Below are 19721 nucleotides of genomic sequence, written 5' to 3' on the forward strand. Positions count from 1 at the left end.
TATGCTAAAGCTAGACTCCGGCCTTCCTCACTGTAAAATGATACGTTCAAGTCAACTTCATTTAATTCTCATCAACTTGTCGTTTACACAATGTAACTACACTTGTCTTTTACATGTTGCAGTTATTGAATCTTTTGAGACAACTGGTTTGCATAAATTTAAGTAACTACAACCTATTTTCCTGCTCCACATACTTGGCTAGCAATTTGCCTGTTCGCTTCCCAGTCTGGATTCAGTCAAATCTTCTATCCTGTATCTCCATCCATCCATCCATCCATTTTCTTTACACCCTTGGGAATCCTGTATCTCCTGTACTCTGATATTCTACACTCTTACAAATGGCTGTAAATTTACGGCGGAATTCCAGCAGTAACATACTGTTATTCCAAAATACGGTAGGATATTGTCAATTTTATGTCTTCTTCTCCTGTCACAGTCAAGACTGATGACTGGCAGTAAACTACCGCAAAATAATTGTACAATGCAGTTTTTTTCCTAGGCAAGGCATTTTACTTGTATTTGCATCTTAGAGAACCAGCATTTTAAGACAATATTAAATGGAAAGAAAAAAATACTTTCCATAACAACTCTTTTAGGGAATGAATCGAAATCTACAGAGCATAATCAAAAATGTTAGAATACCAGTGTTGGTGTTATATGTTAAAAATACAATGTTAAACACTTGTTTAGTCAAATACAAAGAGGTTTGTCAGTTTCCCTAAAAAGATGGTGTTTGATAAAGAGCTGCTCCCACCATCGCAACATTATCTGTGACGTCACGTGTTTGCTTGAAGACAGCAGTATGGCATCTCGCCTGGATCTTATAACAAGGTAAGTTCCCCAAAACTATTTAAACATGCTCTTTTTGTTCTTTAATGTATTTATGTTTATGTAATGTTATGGTGATGTATTGTCTCGATGTTTGTAACTCCCTGGCGGACATTATATCACAATGTATGTACGTTTTTATACTGTTATGTATTCTGTATCTCAATAAAGATCTATTTAAAGAAAAAAAAAAAAGGTACACTGGACGAAAAGTGGGATTTTTGACCCTGTATTATGACGAGAATGCAGCTAGTCAGTGACAGACAGCAATCAACAGTTGGCGGGGCAGCGCAGTTTTGCCGGTCGCAGTCGAATGCTGTCGAATGCGGAATCCTACAAGGGGGGGAGGAGGGATGGGGAGATGTGGGGAAGTGCGGGGGGGGGAGGGGGGAGTTTACAGCTTAACGACTCTACTTAACATGTGAATAGCAACAGGAGACCCACATGAATTGTCAGCCATTGGATGAAAAAACAATGACTGCCACCAACTGGACTGGAGTGTTAAATGAAAGTTGACAGAAAAAAATACATTCTAAAAGTTCTTTTTCAGTTCTGGTTAATTTTGTTCATTTCTCTTTAAAATCTTTATTTATTATTCTAATGTGTATGCTATTCATCCCGTTGTTCCTCCAGGCTGGGAAAACCAGGCATTCTTCTGTTGGTTCATGTGCTTCGTCCTACATCCGAAGGCCACAAGAAGAATCCAAAACAGCTCATGTCAAACTGTGGACCATGTTTTCAGATATGTGCAAGTTAATCCTACTTCTTTGTAGAAGCACTTTCTCATTGGCTTTGTTTGCTATCTGAATATAAGTGTGCTGCTAAATATATTTAATAATTTTTATTATTCGTCTTATCATTATGTCAAAGATGCAAGCCAGTGTTAAAACCTTCCTCATTGCTGTGGAACCAGGACAGCCCTTCCTCCTGCATGCTGGTGAAAACAAGAGCAGCACCAGAGACACTTCACCATCAGTGATCAAAAGATCATCCAAGGTAGCTTTTAATGAACTTTGAAATCACACTTCTCCTTCAGTGTAAAGTACCACGAATTCCTCTACAACTTCTGTATATTAATCCAGCCTAGTTTTCTACATTGATGTGACTTGCACGACAATTGAGGAGTTTAAGATCCTTGCTTTTACTTTACCTGGCAGAGTGGACACTCTTTATTATGATGATCATTTAAATGCATACTGTATCAATAAGAGGATTTGCTTTATGTTCTTCCAATTAAGGACTTGGTTTATTACAGTCCCTGTGGCAAGCAGTTTTCTGCATGGTCAGAATTGAAGGCCATTTTGTCTTTGAGAGGGTCCAACCAACATTCCAGACAGGACAGTGTTGTCCATCTTCTACATCTACATCTTCTACCTTCTAACATTTGACAAAGGTGGTAATGTTTTCTCTTTACATAATTAAAAACAGCTTTATTTATATATTGTACCAGCTGTATTCAGAATGCCACAGTATTTATATTCTCCAGAATTTTCCCATTTTGATTTTGTTTTTTAGTCGCTTCATTGGGATTTACCCAGAAAGGGGCACAAAAAGCCGGTCATGGAAAGATGGTATCCAAAAAGACAGGAAAGACCATTCAAAAGAAAAAGTGACAGTCAATGTTCAGGTTTCCACCCTCATCAAGAACCTGATGGACTTTGAGTGGCAACTCATTCAGGTTAGTTGTTGTCCTTTTCTTTTCTTTGAAATATTTCTGTTTCCATATTATTTAGGATCTAAATTGAATTGTCTTTTCTTTTTCCCTGTTGGACGGTGCCTTCATCTGCATCTAATAAAGTAAGTGCCACTTGGACTCTTGAAAACCATTAATAGTTCCCATTTTAAAACCCTTTCAATACTAGAATTCCACATTATTTCAGCCATGTTGAATTTTAGATTTTGGAAGTCCTTTTTCATTGATTTGCTTAGTGATACCCCAAAGTATGGATATTTTTTTAAGAACTGTGTTTCTATGTTCATAACACTGTAGAAATTAATGAGTTAAACCCAGTTTATGTCGCTGTAAACTGAAAGTCTTCAATTTTTATTCCTGTGTTAGTGAAACTATATATTGACTTTGAAGGCCTATGTTTTTAATAGTTCTCTGAGGAATGGATTTGTGTTATTAGTTTTGAATGTTTGAATATACTGGAAATATATGTGGTTTGAGGCATAGTGGTACCTTTAAATAAAAATTCTGTTCTGACGGTTACTTATCGCATCCTCTTTTGTGTTATGTGAAGTTCTGATTAATGCAGATTATGCATTTTAGAACCGCACCAATTGTAGCACTTCTAAGAAGCTTACACTGGGTTAGGTATAGCAAAACTACGACTGTACTTTAAAAAGTAGCATTACAGTTTTCTTTGCAGTAGCTTACTCATAAAGTTAATGCAATAGTAAAACTAAATTCACAGTAAAAATACTGGAACGCCAGTATTTGAAGGTATATTTACTTCCACCACTGTATTTTACGGTGGCCAACAGGTACAAACACCCAGCAAAGACGAGAAAAACACATGCAACAAAAAACACATGCAACAAAAAAGAGATGCCAACAAAAATGCTGAAAACAGAAGTGATCCAGACCACTAGGGGGAGTCAAACAAAGAACAGCTGTGTCCAAAGTCAGGTTTTGCATCTTTGGATCCTCAACGACAGGAAGAGAGAAGCTGTAGCTTTCAGCTAGCTGCATAGCCTCTACCGTGGCGTTATGTTGCTTAGCAACCTTGACAACGTGTATCACACAGCGGCGAAGGAAAAAAAAAAAAACAGGCTCGGAGTATGTTTTCTTTTTTCACCTGATTTCTCTATTACTCTTCACCTTTTGTAATAAAGGCTGCTGCATTTTTAAAAAATCTTAGTCTGATTCTAATATGTTTAAACACGTATAGCACTTTTACACAAGGAATGTAAGCAAAGTATCCCTTTTCAAATACTCTCGAAATCTCAGGTAAGACAATACAGTTTAATCAAACTATTATGTTTTTAGGCTTAACTTTAATCAGTCAAACCGATTTGCTCAGGAATATATTAAATATTTGAGTGAACCAAAATATTACAACTAGATGTTACCTAACTTAATATCTGTGTTTAACTGTCATTTAGGAAAGCCCAAATGAGTCAGGTGTTCTCCCGTGGTATGCTAAACCTGGACCAGCTGGCAGCAGGTGAGGGGAGCTGGGTGTTAATACAGCGGGAGCTGACGTCTTGGAAAACGTCGGACAGATATTGCAATTAGGTGATGCACTGATGAACCGAGCAGAAATGTGAGATTTATACATCTACATTCTCGGCTACAAACATTGTTTAAATCATGTTGTGTCACGGCTGCTAAGCAACATAACACCGAGGCGGAGGCTAGGCAGCTAGCTGGAGGCTACAGCTTCTCTGCAATGCTCTGCCTTCGCCGGACCCCTCTTCCGTAGACCGGTCGTTTCTCAAGCCCATGAAAGAATAGGCTTGAAAGGATGCAAACCCTGAATTCGGACACAAAGCTCTAGTGGTCTGGAACACTTATTTTTATATATATATTTTTGCATCTCTTTTTTATTTGTGTCTTTTCTTTGTTTGTTGCGCGTTTGCACCTGTCGACCACCGTAGTATTTTAACGATTCTGGATTTTAGTTCTACTGGGGTCCATATGGTTATGTGTATTTGTTATAAGTTGCATTGTGATCACTGTTATGTGTAGAGTGTTATGGGGTTCCATGTGACTTCCACTCACATTTGATGGACTTGTCATCAAATGACAAGTCCATCAAAGGGAGGGATTCGGGGAGCGGGATCTGACATAATACCGGAAGAGCGGAGAGTACAGTGTGTGTTAGCAGTGAAGCTATTCAGTTGGCGCGAGCTGCAGCCTAAGGAATAGCAGCTCGCTCTTATTTCTAATAAACCCTGTTGGCGGTACTACATCTGCGGTGTGTTGGCGTCATTACAGTATTTACTTATAGTACACCACTTTAAAAGGTAATTACAGAATTGAAAAGGTAAATGTCCAGTAAAAAGTACTGGTTCCTATAGACGCCAGCTTTTTTTTTTTTTTTTTTTTTTTACCGTTTTTCTGAAAGAACGGTAAAAAAAAAAAAACCTGGCGTCTATAGGTACCAGTATTTTTTTTAATCGTTCTTTCAGAAAATCGGTAGATTACCGTTCTTTCAAAAGAATGGTAAACTACTGGCAGCTACAGACGCCAGTATTTTACCGTTCTTTCGAAAGAACTGTGAGGGAATCGAAAGGCTAACATGCCAATCAGGTGCAAGTTGGGCAGGTTAAAGTAAGAGAAACCAGATACTGCATTCATAGCATGAAGACCAGCAAGCAAAGCTTTAACAGAGTGGATGTAGTAGAATATCAGAGTACAGGAGATACAGGATAGAAGATTTGACTGAATCAAGACTGGGAAGCTAACAGGCAAATTGCTAGCCAAGTATGTGGAGCAGGAAAATAGGTTGTAGTTACTTAAATTTATGCAAACCAGTTGTCTCAAAAGATTCAATAACTGCAACATGTAAAAGACAAGTGTAGTTACATTGTGTGATTTTGGCAAACAATGTTCTTAAATTCATCCAAAATATTATTGTCTGCAAAATTTATTTTACTTTCTGCTTACAGCAGCAGCAATATATTTACTACACAGATTAAAGATACATGGTGTCATTACTTGACATAGTTGTACTGTTCAAAACCTCTCGGTTTGCTTGAGTAGAAATGGAGTAATGTCTGTGTATGTTAAAATGTTAAACATTTACCACCCAAAATCCTCACTACTTTCAAATAGTTCACTTTTTATTTTATTCTAGTTGTTGCAGACTCAGCTTAAATAGATTAACTTATAAAGCATATTTTCTTTTTTAAATCCAAAAGTTCCTGCCACTTGTTTAAGATGAGTACAAACAACAAGTTGATGAGAATTAAATGAAGTTGACTTGAACTCTTATTAAGCAGAATGTATTATTTTACAGTGAAGAAGGCCGGAGTCTAGCTTTAGCAGATGGCTGGAGGCATCTGACCCACGTTTCAAACTCAGTACCTGTTTGCTCTATGGCAAAAATTTGGTAAGATTAAATTTAGTCGGCTAAAGAAAGTCAGACGGTTCATTATGAGAGAAATCTCTTGAGGTAGTCAAGTTTCTTGTTTGTTCAGATCTTGGTCATTTCCATAGTATGATTACTAATTAACAGCGGATTCTTTTGTGTCTAGATGCAATCTAATCATTCAGTTAATTAAAGTTTTATCATGATTCTGCAAATTGAAATATACTATGGAAATATTCTATCATTCTTTTCATACAGTCTAAGCTCCCTGAAAATGATACATTACCTTTCTGTAAGCTATAATTTTGATTCCTTTGAGTTTCATGATATCTGATATGATCTTCTTGAACGCATATTGATGCTTCACATTGATCATTTATAAGCTTATCAATTACAAGAGGTGTACTGTCTGTTAGTGAACATTAGTGAACAGATAGCATCAAAAGCTGTAGATAATTTTAAAGGTAACAAATTTACCACATTTTGACCAACTCTTGGTGCTTGGTTGTGTAGTGAGTATGTCATTTTATTTTATTTTATTTTATTTTTTTAGGTAGTGTACCAATTGCAAACTTAGTCAATATTATTATAAGTTGGGCAAGGTGTCAGAAGATGCAAGTAAGTCTCCGTGAGAAAAAAAAGCAAAGATTAACTGACTGAATTGTTGGTTTATAGCCAGCATATATTTGAATTTGTGCAACAAACATTGAAAGAATAGTAAAAACTGTATAAAACCTGAATGACCATTCAGTTTGATAAATATTTACACAGAGCATCATTCAATAAATTGATAGAAATCCAAGTGCTCACATCAAAACATCAAATCTAAATAAATAATACACATTGTATTAAATATTTTAATACAGACTTATTGTTCACATTGATCATTTATAAGTTTTAGTAATGGAACCTTAACAACTACAGGTGTACTATATTTTGTTAGTGAACACACTTAAGCATGTAAGATAATGGGTGGAGGGAAAGAATCATTAGGGCCAAGAAACATACAGCGTATAAGTCAGACAAAAGTTGTAGATAATTTTAAAGGTAACAAAACAATTTACCATGTTGGAGCAACTCTTGGAGTGTGGTTGTGCACTGTAAAAAAACTTTCAACTTTGGGGAAAACTGAAAGATACATATGAGTAACCTGACCGAGGCCTGTTTGGTCCCTGTCACATATTCTTAAGAAATACATTTACACATGAGGAACTTTTACTGAAATGCATCACACTAGCAAGTGTTACAGCAAAAAAAGTTTAATCTACTTAAACCAACCTTTACTATGTTGGAGAAAGCATGAAGCACTGAGAAGATCAGTGTTGATTCAACAACAGGAAAAAGACTGAAGCAAAGTAGCATTCACAATGAGCGGGGACAAATTCTGGAAAGGGATCAATGTTAGTTTGTCTTTCACTTTAACTGCAGAAAGCTAAAAGTTAAATTTGAGTAGCCTCATGAAGGCCTGTTTACTACCAGTCACATATCCTTAAGAAATAAATTTACAAATGAGGAACATTTACTGAAATGTATCACACTAGCAAGTGGGCACACTAGCACTAGCGGGGGGGGGGGGTGTTAATAAAATTTTACATAAGGGTGTCCATATATCTCTCCATGGTAAATGGACTGAACTTATATAGTGCTTTATCCAATCTTTTTTGACCACTCAAAGCGCTTTACACTAGAGTCACATTCACCCATTTGCACTCACGAACGCTCACACATTTATACACCGATACGCAGCTCGGTCATCAAGTTCTGCAGAGGCAACGTAATAAATCAAATAAATCGACAGCTGAGATTAAACGGGACGTTTAAAACACTCCTTGAAGACTGGATTATGACACCAACGCTTTGTATTTTTCAACGAACATGAGTAAGAATTTATAGTATACTTTGCAATACTGATCTATGATATAAATTGAAAAACACAATATTGCTCGACAACTAGAAATTAAGAAAACAACAATTTAACAAATTCATTCAGGTCCTGAGGTCTTTTGTCAATGAGCATATTGATTATGGCACCCAGTATTTTTAAACTGCCTTAATGTTTTTTCGTCTGCTGTCTCTTGCTCACATAAACTGTGTTTTAAAATGCTGCTCTCATTCTTTCTTTTTAATTCACATTTAATGAGACAGGTTGTGTCATTGAGTTCAAGGATTTCATTTACAAGATATGTATTGTAATGTTTGTCATTGGCTTGGAAAATGTGTCTGAAAGCTTTGGTTCATTTAGACTATGTTTGTAACTGCATTCACTTTTTAATTAATTTTTAATACTGTCCTGTAAGTTGTTTTGTGTTTGTTTTGCCTTTTAAACTGTTACAGCATATAAAAAACAAAAAACATGGATGAATAACTGCCAGAATCACTGCACATTTTCAAGCTTTATACAGTCGGAAACAAAATAAACCCTTTTTTCTCATGTTTAAATTTTGGTCATAAGGCAGTTAAAACAAATTTTCCTCTAAAATAAAATCCTGGTACCTTTGTCAGCATTGGCTGACAAAATCATGAACCATGTAAATTACAAACACGTCCAATTTTGGCTACTTAACATATAAAATTTAAAAGGCTTCCTTAGCTTATCTGTGCCTAATATCACCCATCAGCAACAACAATAGAGTCCAAAGAAACTTGGTTTAATCTATTTATTCATTTTGATAGCGAGGCATGAGTGTCGATCAAAATTTTATAATTTAATTCAATGTTTTAAAGTATCATATTGAAGGCCTTACAATCAAGTTTAGAGCAAGGTGAGGGGCATACACACACAGCAACCGTTAGCTTCCCTTGAGAGAAAATGTTTGGCTCTTTTTTTGCATGAAATACCCAAAGTCTGCTCCTGAAAAACACCACAAATCTTTTGTTCATCCGTGAATAAAGTGTTGTCAAGTAATATCAGGATGAGCAAGATTAAAACTAAGAGTGAATAATGTGCAGTAGTTAAATCACACCACCTTCTTAGTCTTGATTCTGTGAATATTATTACTGTTTGTGTTAGATCATTTCCTGATCTAACAAGAAATGCAAATTTACCTCCACCTTGTTCTCAAAGCTATTACAGTTCAACTATTATCAATTTGAATGAAAGGGTTTCTACTGACAGAATCTCTTCTATTCTATTCAACAGTCTATGCAGCCGGATATCTGGGTCTTTTCAAGAAGATAAGGTCAAGGGCAGGGGTCACCAACTCCAGTCCTCGAGGGCTACCGTCCTGCAACTTTTAGATGTGTCTCTGCTCAACACACCTGGATCAAATAAACTGCTCATTTCCAGCCTATTGCAGAGAGGAATGAATGCTGGTGAGGAAATTCAGACATTTTGGAGCAGAGGTGAATCTAAAAGTTGCAGGATGGTAGCACTTGAGGACTGGAGTTGGTGACCCCTGGTCTAGGGTGTCCTGCATGTTTAAACATGCTTTGTTACTCCAACACAATTGGAGGAATAGAATAGAATACCCTTTATTTTCACAGTGGGGAAACTCAGGTGAAGAATTCTCAAAATTCTGTTTTCTGTAATTGTCGTTTTGGATTTTTCTCATCTCTCCTACAGTCTAGTGAATTAATTTCTCAGCTTTTTTCACTGTAAATCAGTCATTTTTACAATCATCTCCAGCACTCAGGAAAAATAAAATCCACATTAGAGAAAAACTTTATGTTGATGATGGTTGGGATTCTATGGAGGACTAAAACTGACATAATTAAAAGTAAAAGCGGAAATATCTATTTTTTTGTTTTTCCTTTTCTCTAAACATGTTTTCGTCAAATGAAATTATTTTCTTTTGTCTTTTCCTGACATTTGCATTTTCATCAAAAAAATGTATACTTTGCATTTTCCTTTTACTTATACATGTTCTCATGAAAAAATGTATGTGTTGTTTTTCCTATTCCTTGTACATACGTTTATGTGAAGAAGTGTATATATTTCTTTTGTGTTTCCTTAGACATGCATTTTCAACCAAAAAAAGGAAATGACAAAGCAAAATTGCTTTGTCATTTCCTTTTTTTTATTTTGAACAGACAGAAAAGACCATCAAGAAAGAAAAAACCCCAAAATAAAATAGAATGAAACAAACTTAAGAAATAAAAGGTAAAACAAATTATTTTGCCAAAGTGACGTGCAAATTTTATATTTTCTGTTCGAAAGGAGCAGGTAGAAGATACAATATCTTATAATGTCCTGCCCCTTTCATACTTATCAATTTATAATCAATTAACTGTCAGAACATCAAAAAGAGACAACTTGTTTCCACTTTCCATGATATTTAAATATGTACAATTATTTAAACACTATTTATATCATCAATAGCATTTATGGACTATAAAACAGTCCATAAATAGACTGTTTTTACTGTAGTTTTTACATCTTATATAACATATTTTGAAATAAGCTCTGTTTTAATCAGTTTTTTAAACTGGTATATATTTGTACTTTTTTTGAACTCATTATTCAATCCATTCCAGACATTTACTCCATGCACTGATAAAAACTCTTCCTGGTTGTTCTTATACGTTGTCTTTTAAAATATCTTTCACCTCTTAAATTATAACCACCCTCTCTGTCACAAAACATTTCCTGTATATTGGGTGGAAGTTGCTGATTTCTGGCCTTAAACATGAATTGTACAGTTTTAAATATTACAAATGATTTAATTATTAAATATAAATAGTTATTTATATTCGATTTAATAAATAACTGGTTTGTGTTCCCAATATCCCGCTTTATGTATTGTTCGGGTAGATTATTTTTGTATGACGTATAATGGCTGTAAATTTGTTTTGTATGCATTTCCTCAAACTTCTACACAATATGTTAAATGTGGTACAATGAGTGTATTACACAAAATAAAGATTTGTAGTCCAGTACGCAACTAACTCCCCTCAGAATCGCAACAATTTTGGCTATTTTAGATTTTCCTAGGCTGATCTGTGGCTTCCAGCTAAATTTATCATCTAATATGACACCCAAAAATTTTATGTCATGTACTTGTTGTAAATCAACACTGTCAATAGATATTTTAATTTGATTATTTTCCTGTTTTTTATTGTTTCTGAATATCATGAATTTGGTTTCATCTAAATTTACTGATAATTTATTGTTTTTGAACCAATGTTGTAGTTTTTTCATTTCTGTATTGACCACCTCAGAGTTGTTGAATGTTTTCTCCAGTACAGAAGATACTTGTATCATCTGCAAATATAATGTAATTTATAAGGTTTGATACTTTGACTATGTCATTTATATACAAATTGAACAATTTGGGTCCCAACACTGATCCCTGCGGAACCCCACAAGTTATGTTTAGTAAATCTGACTTCTGGCCATCTAATTCTACAAATTATTTCCTTTCTCCAATGTAGCTTCTAAGCCAATTTAATGCCACCCCTCTAATTCCATACTTTTCCAGTTTTTGTAGTAAGATGTCATGATTGATGTTATCGAAGGCTTTTTTGAGATCCAGAAATACACCAATTGCAAATTTCCTTTTATCCATATTGTCTATAATTTCTTCTGCCATCAGTGCCATTGAAATTGATCGGTTTTCTATAAAGCCATATTGACAATCTGTCAGAATGTTTTGCTTTTCAATGAAATTATCTAACCTTTTACTTAGCACTTTTTCTAGTATTTTTGAAAATTGACAAAGAAGGGACACAGGTCTATAATTACTAAAATATGCTTATCGCCAGATTTAAATAGAGGAATAACCTTTGCAATTTTCATTGCATTTGAAAATGTTTCAGTTATGAATGACTAGTTGCAGATGTAAGTCAGTGGGTCTGCAATATTATCAATTATCTTTTTTATAAGTGACATGTTAATTTCATTCCAGTCCATTGATTTTATATTATTACATTGATTAACCATTTCCTTAATTTCGATTTTGTCTACAGAAATCAGGTAGATTATGTATTTTGTTTTATACAATTTTCCAGAGTATCCCCATCCTGTAGGTTTGAGTCATTTATTTGTTCAACTAACGTAGGCTCTACATTTACAAAATATTCATTAAATCCATTTACTATCCCAACTATTTCATTCAGGGCTTTGTCATTATAAATAATATATTCAGGGTAAGTAGTATCAGAAGAATTCTTTCTCATCAAGCTATGTAACGTTTTTCAAAATTCCTTTCATGTTTTGTTATTTTCTAATATTTTAGAATAATATTCTTTTTTACATACTACGCTTTCATACAAGCTTTTGTTCTTTTGTCATAATTTTTTTTTTTTTTTAATTAAAAGCCGGATTGCAAGCGTCTCTGTTGCTCTGAGTGTTTCACTGGCGGAGCAGATTTATTTCTAAAAGAAAAAAAAAAAAGGTTGATCTGTATGAATATTTACATCAACCTCCTGTGAGGAATTCTTTGGAGAACTGTACATCAAGGTAAGAGTTTAAAACACACACCGTTAGCTCTGATTGCACAGCTCTATGTGAACCACAAGTATAACTTGCGGGTGGATATTTTCACCCTCAAGTTATACTTGCGGGTGAGTATAACTTTCATTTCTTGACGAAAAGACATGCTTAAGGAAAAGGAAAAACAAACATACATTTCTGCTTTTATTTTTAATTATGTCAGTTTTGGTCTTCCATAGGATTCAGTCCTAAATTCAACATGACTTTGTCTTCACCACTTTGTTACAATTCACAGTAGTTCACAGAGCCTGCTTATCCAAGTGCTAGTTAGTAAGTTTGTAACAGAAATTTTGAAGCTCTCAGCTATGAGTAATGCTTTGGGCCCATGTTTGAGGAATATCAAATCAAATTTTATTTGTGTAGAACATTTCAACAACAAAGCATTTCACAGTAGGGATGTAACGACTCTTTGAATGATTTGAAAATGTACCTGCCTCAAAGCTTCGTTAAGTTATGTTTTATTATTTAGCTCACCGTGTTCCTGCCGCATCATCATTTGTGTTGGGCAGCGCTCTCAGTTCCAACTATGAGTTGTTGCTGTACTAGCAGCATAATGTCAAATTTTCTGGGTTTTTATCATTTTGGGGGAACAAATAAGCATTCTTAAGTTGACTGGCATGACAGCCTTTCTCCTCCCGGAACTGCGTGGTAACCATTTCAAAGCAAATGCTGGGAATAGCGCTGCTGGTGTATTTATCCAGATGAGCGGATAAACACTGCAGGTTTTTTCTGATTACTCGATTAATCTTAACAATAATAAATGGAGTACTCAATTACTAGAGTATTCTTTTACAACAGCCCTATTTCAAAGTGCTTTACGTCATAAAAATACAAAGTCATAGAACACATAGGCAACAATTGAAACATTAAATTTTGTCAAGTGCCATTGTCAAATATCAGATTGTTGATTATGTTTCAAAAGCATCTCTAAGCAGGTGAGTTTTTAGTATAGATTTAAAGGTACTCCGCGTTTTAGTTGTTTTGCAGTTTTCTGCAAAACAGCACATTTCATATATAAATATGTGTTATGCATTGTTTGTGTTAAACACCATGACGAGGTCCTTTAGAGATTTAATATCTGGAAAACTGAACTGCTAAGTGTATGTGTTCATAGGATTTTGTCCCAAGCCCCAAACGATATCCTGTTCACATATAAAACACCTGCAAAAATTTTAATTCAAATTGATTTTAAAGCAGAAAGACCTACTTGGTGTGACATCCATCAAACATCCCAGTGTTGATAAAGTAGGGGCACACAATGGTGGTTTTGATCCCATCTTTCCCTGTTGCTAGAAGCTCCAAGCCTACCGACTCAGCAAAACCTACAGCTGCAAACTTACTGGCACAATAGTCTGTAGGGCGAAGAATCAACACACACAAAAAAAAGTCAACAAAAGTACAGTTTAGTTTCATAAAATATTTAAGGATGTGCTATTCATTGTATCAATGACTCAAAAACAGAGAGTGGTAAAGTTTATGATAAATACATATGAATGATTTCTTTTATCACTGTATTCAGATCAAAGTCTGAATGCACAGTTATGTGAAAAGAAGATACAGATCAACACCTTTCAACACCCTTTTACTAGCTGGTTCTGGTATTATTTTCACAAGGTTTTTTGCATTTGTTTTGGGATTGACACCAACATTTCACAACAAAACACATTTATCTACAGGACACAGAAGGGATCTGATTGGTGAATGGTATGTTGGCTGGACATTCTCAAATTATCTGAAGACAATTACTTTAGGGTATTTAAACTTCTTAATTTGAACAAATTAATGAGAAAGTTTAGCAAACACTGTCACATCTTGTTCTAGCATTTAGGTTTCTGTTCATTCTAATTTACCAAAATCAGGAAATTATTAGACACATAATATGCCATATAGTTATAAAAATTGATATATCTTTATAAAGCATACTGGTTTGAAATGTATTATGGATACTAATTCAACTAATTTTGATAGGGGTTTAATTTAGTTAGTTTTAGATTAGGTTAGCAAAGAGATTATGTTTCCATTCAGTTAGATGCCCAGGCAAAAATAAAATAGAAGTAGACTGTGTATTCTGTCTGCTCTGTCTTCTCAAACCCCCAGTCAGCTTCTGGTTCTGCTGGAAGTTTCTTCCCGTTAAAGGAGAGTTTTTCTGTCCACTGTTGCTGCATGAAAGCTCGGTATGAGGGATTGCTGTCAGTGTCAGTGACTTGAAGCAATTGGTGGGTTTATTTAGATATTCTCCTTGGAATGGACAGTTATGTTCACAATAATGGTGTGTTTAAAAAGGTGAGTAAACCTCAAATAAATTGTATTTTAATTGTAATTGGATATAACATTTCACAGAAAGTCAAGAAATATAATGCTAAAAAAATAGAAGCATCGACATGTTTATTTCCAAACTCAAAAATGTATAAACTAAGAAATGGTTAAAGATTCAATTTTCCTGAGAATCATAAGCTAATATTTAGTTGCATAACAATGGATTCTGACAACTGCTTCACATCAATACATGAAGTCAACCAACTTCTGGCACCAGTCAACAGGTATTGCAGCTCAGGACAATTATAATATATTCCACAATTATTCAGCATTTCTTGGTTTTGCCTCATGAATAGCATTTGTATGCAAGTCTTTTCTATGGGATTAAGGTCCAAGAATTGTGCTGACCACACTACTTGAATTTAGTTTTTTTTGGAAGCTTGATTTTGCTTGCTTGCTGGTGTGTTTGGAGTCATTGTCTTGTTGAAACACCCATTTCAAGGGCAGAATGACTTCCTCCAGTATTCTGGTGTTCTCAAACCTATCCATGATCTTTGATATGCGAAAAATAAGACACCGTAGTACAAGAATCATCCCCATATCATGATGCTTGAACCAACATACTTCACCATCTTCACTGTGTACTGTGGCTTGAAGTCAGTGTTTGCAGGACATTAGTCCACAAAACATTACACAATTTTTGTTAAGGTCAGACATTGTATTCTTTGGCAAGTTGTAGCCGCTCTACTGATCTGGCATGAATTATTCTAAAACAAGATTGTACTTTACTCAGATAAGAGGTTTAGTATGAGGTGAATCACTGATAATCATTCATTATTTCATTATTGCTCACTATAATCTTTGACTTTAAATTATTTGTATTTAATAGGCTTTTTTATTGATTTGTCTATCTTTTTCAAATAATCAAAGTGGGTATATATGTGAATGTAGTGTGTTATTAAATCCAGATTCACCCAATTCATAGATTTTTGGTCATACATTTTATCAAAATAGAACTCTACGGACAATTTTACCCCAAGTATTTCAGAGAAGGCATTGGCCAATGACAACTACTGTCCTTGGAGGAACAAAGGTACTTTGTACTTGCTGCTGGTCAAGTGCTCCTCTACCTCTACTCCACCACCACAATCAACACCTACAGCATTAACACCTACATCAGGCACAATGTTGTCTTTTAATACTTTGGACAGAACTTTGATTGAGTTTCTCAGTTTACAATATTTCATGTTTGATTTATTTTCTTCAAGTCAAACTCAAGAAGTCAAATAAGAAGTCAAATCCCTGCTGTGCAATCCCATTAACAAGGGAATGCATACTAGGAAATATGGAGGGTGGATATGCTAGAATCAGTGTTGGAACGGATGATATTTGAGCAAGTTGGGCCTTTCTGACATGGCAGGCCTACAGTTGTGACAAAGAGCAAGTCTTGCATGCTTCATGGTGCGCAAGCACATGTCAGATCCTAGGACCAGCCCTGCTTTACCACGTCAATTATACGGCCAAAGGAGGACACACCTGCTAATCCATTTACTCCAATGAGTCCAGCAGAGCTGGCAATGCTGACCAGATGGCCATGGTTATTGGCGATCATGGCAGGTAGAAAGGCCTTGTAGGTCTGAGAGAAGGAAAACAAATAAGAAAACGTAAAATGCACAAATACTAGTAAAAAAAATCAATACATGACAAATGGGAAATTTATAAACTACAAAGTAAAAAATTATCAACCACATTTCACAAAACATTTTGCGTTAGATGATCGGACTAATCCTAAGATTAACAGAATTATCTTTTATAACATTCCTCACAACCAACAGACAGACATGTAATTTTCCTATACTTCAAAATTTTATATCTTTCATTATATTTTTCACCCATGGAGGTTGCTATTTTTACACTTGTGCAATGCATGCTGGGTTGATGATGCCGTTTGGTCCAGCAAAACCTGTTTAGTGTCTGGGCTTTGGTCCAGAAGCTAACTTTACAAGAGTTATTTTTATCTTATTGCATTTGACTGGTGAAAATTTAGAAAATGGCATCACTGTTGGCTGTAATTTCAAATAAAAAACAAAAAATAAAAACAGAAGCAGTGAGGTGAGTCTTCATCACCTCCCAAATGAAGAAAATGAAGTGAGCAATGGGATAGAGCTGATGGAAGAACATAACTTCATTTGAGTCATTTGTACAAGCAAAACTGATGAAGGATCTAACAGGTCGTTACCCTGCAGGCTATAACCAAATGCCGTACTGATAGTTTTTATCCACAACGCACCTAATCCCTGCCGCCGATTAGAGATTGAAAGATGCTGGGAGAAACATCAGAGACAGGCAGCGCTGGAAGCTCTTTCCCCTCCTCCCCCAAGTATCTTTATTGGAATTTTACAGTTAAGACAAACCGTTTAAACATTTAACAAAGAATGCCAGTAATAATAGAAGTTTGGTTCAAGTCACAATGAAATACACAACACAAAACAAGAACAAAATATCTCTCACATTCTTAGTTCCAATGTAACCCATCGCATAATCTACACCTCATCCGTATACTGAGATATTTACTTCAGCAGTGTATGTCCTCCAATAGAATTGTCTTTCGGAACTGCAGTGAACATAATCTTCAGTCATTTGCGCCGTCCTCCAAGAAGTTCAGATGTTGGACATACCTAATAAAGGGATTCCATATGAATTCAAACAGATTCTGTTTACCCTTTAATACACATGTAATCTTTTCCAGAGGGAGGGTGGATGTCATCTGCTGCAACCACAGGTTTATAGTCGGTCTATGGGTCTTTCCCCAGAAAAGTGATATACATCTTTTTGCATTGAGCAGACCTAAGTTTATAAAAGTTTGTTCGTTTTTAGTATAATTATGTTTTTCTGGGCATAGTCCAAACACAAACAGCTTCGGATCCATAATTATTTGTTTGGAAATAATTTTCTCAATTGCATCTTTTACCTCTTTCCAAAACAATATAATACTCCTACAGTACCACACACAATGAATCCAAGTTCCTCTATCCCCTGTACACTTTGGACATACATCAGATATTTCCCCATTATATCTGTTGAGGTCCACTGGTGTTATATAAACCCGCATTAACCATTTGAATTGGATCATTTTAAGCGCAGTGTTCATAGAGCTGGTATGGGCCAGTTTGCATGCTGTTTGCCATTCTTCCTCAGATAACTCTAACTGTAAATCGTCCTTCCAAGCTTTAAGTCTGTCATGAGATCCCTCAGATATATGCAACATCAGTGAGTGATAGAACTCTGATATAATACCTGCCTTTAAACTATCCCTTGTTAACATTTTTTCTAAAGCTGATTTGGCAGGTTTAGCCAGAACATTATTTTGACTCGTTCTTATGAAGTTTCTGAGTTGAAGGTATTTAAAGAAGTGTTTTTTATCTAGGTGGAATTTTTGTTGCAGATCCTGAAAACTCATTAGTATGTCTGAGTCTGATACATAAAGATCCCGAATCATCTGGAGTCCTTTGGTTTTCCATGCTTTGAAGGTCAAGTCTGCTCTACTGGGTACAAAAAATTGGTTACCCCACACTGGGCTGAACAGAGACAAGCAGTGTGGCTCATTACATTTTTTTTACATCTCTCCATACGCTTATCATGTTTTTGAGAAATGGATTTTTAGTATGTTTCAAAAGCTTTGATACTGAATCTGAATAGAAGTATGAAGGGAGAGTCACTTTTAAATCCTGATTCTCCATGTCAACCAAGTGCGGCGACTGATCACTGTAATAAAACATCATAGATCTCAACTGCACAGCATAGTAATACAAGTGAAAATTCGGGCAGTTCAAGCCTCCACGGTCATAAGGAAGATATAGTAAAGACAAACGGAGTCTGGGTTTTCTGTTGTTCCACAAAAAACGTAACATCATCTTCTTTATTTGGGAGAAGAATTCAGGAGGAGGAGGAAGAGCAACATTCTGAAATATGTAAAGTAACTTGGGCAGTATATTCATTTTTATTGTATTTATTCTCCCAATCATAGACATTGGTAGAGACATCCATCTTTCAAATGAATTGTCTACTTCATTTAATATGTGATTGTAGTTGGTTGTAGCTACCCATTCCAGATCTGACGAGATGTGTATCCCCAAATATTTAAATTCCTTTACCATCTTAAACTGTAATACACTTGATGTTGGGATAATTTTTTCATTTGCATTTAATAAAAGAATTGAAGATTTGGTTCTGTTTATCTTGTATCCAGATATCCCACTAAATGATTTAATTATTTCCAAAATAATTTGTATTGACTGACTTAATTTTGATATGAAAAGGACCCACGACAAAGGAATCCTATTTTGTGTCAGGTCGGAACAAGGAATTCACGTAGTCCGACATGATCCACTAAGATGTGGGTGTGAGCGAATAGCAATAGCAAATGGCTCTATTGCCAGAGTGAATAGTAAAGGCGACAATGGGCAACCCTGTCTGCAGCCCCTATTGATCTTTATTGATCTAGATATATTCTTGTTAGTTATTATTTCAGCTGAGGGATTGTTGTATAATATTTTCACCCATTTTACAAAATTATTACGACAGTCAAAGTTTTCCATAACTTGAAAAAGATATTCCCAGTGAACCCTATCAAATGCCATTTCGGCATCTAGTGATAAAAGAGCAGAATCTGAAGTACCTTTATTATAATGAATTATGTTTAGTACTCGCCTCACGTTATGAAAACCCTGCCTCCCCAAAATGAATCCATTTTGATCTCGATCAATTGATTTTGGGAGCACCTTTTGTAAACGTCGTGCTAACAGCTTGGAGATTATTTTTAGATCTGAATTTAGTAAACTAATGGGCCTAAAATTCTCACATTTGTTTGGAGATCTGCCTGGCTTTGGCAAAAGGATAACCATGGCAGTGTTCATTGAGGGGGGGAGATAGTTTGAATGGAAAACTTCTTGAAACATATCTAATAGTGGGGTCAAAAGTCTATCTTTAAACGTCTTGTATAAATCTATTGGGAGACCATCTGGTCCCGCTCTTTTCCCTGATTTCATATCATTAATCGCTTGCCCTCGCTTTTCTTTCGTAATTTCTAGATCCAAGTTTTCCTTGTCTTCCTCTGAAAATTTTGGTGTATTTAAATTTCTAAGGAATTGATTTATGTCTTCCGATTT

The 19721-nt window shown here is 35.3% G+C and overlaps 2 protein-coding genes across 2 annotated transcripts in view; one reads left to right on the forward strand and one right to left on the reverse strand.

Annotated features, from left to right (window-relative positions):
• The window catches only part of sdr16c5a (short chain dehydrogenase/reductase family 16C, member 5a), a 77744-nt gene that overhangs the window by 33551 nt on the left and 24472 nt on the right, over nt 1–19721 (reverse strand). Inside the window, exons 5-6 of the mRNA XM_017310112.2 lie at nt 16090–16189; nt 13505–13649 (exon numbers count right to left, since the gene is read on the reverse strand). Coding sequence (XP_017165601.1) covers nt 13505–13649; nt 16090–16189 — 245 coding nt within the window. The remainder of the gene's footprint in view (nt 1–13504; nt 13650–16089; nt 16190–19721) is intronic.
• ccr12a (chemokine (C-C motif) receptor 12a) overlaps nt 1–19721 on the forward strand; it is a 255587-nt gene that overhangs the window by 3445 nt on the left and 232421 nt on the right. The window lies entirely within an intron of this gene.

The sequence above is a fragment of the Poecilia reticulata genome, chromosome 17 (genome assembly GCF_904066995.2).
Source record: "Poecilia reticulata chromosome 17, P_reticulata-male-v2, whole genome shotgun sequence".
In the NCBI taxonomy this organism is placed as follows: domain Eukaryota; kingdom Metazoa; phylum Chordata; class Actinopteri; order Cyprinodontiformes; family Poeciliidae; genus Poecilia; species Poecilia reticulata.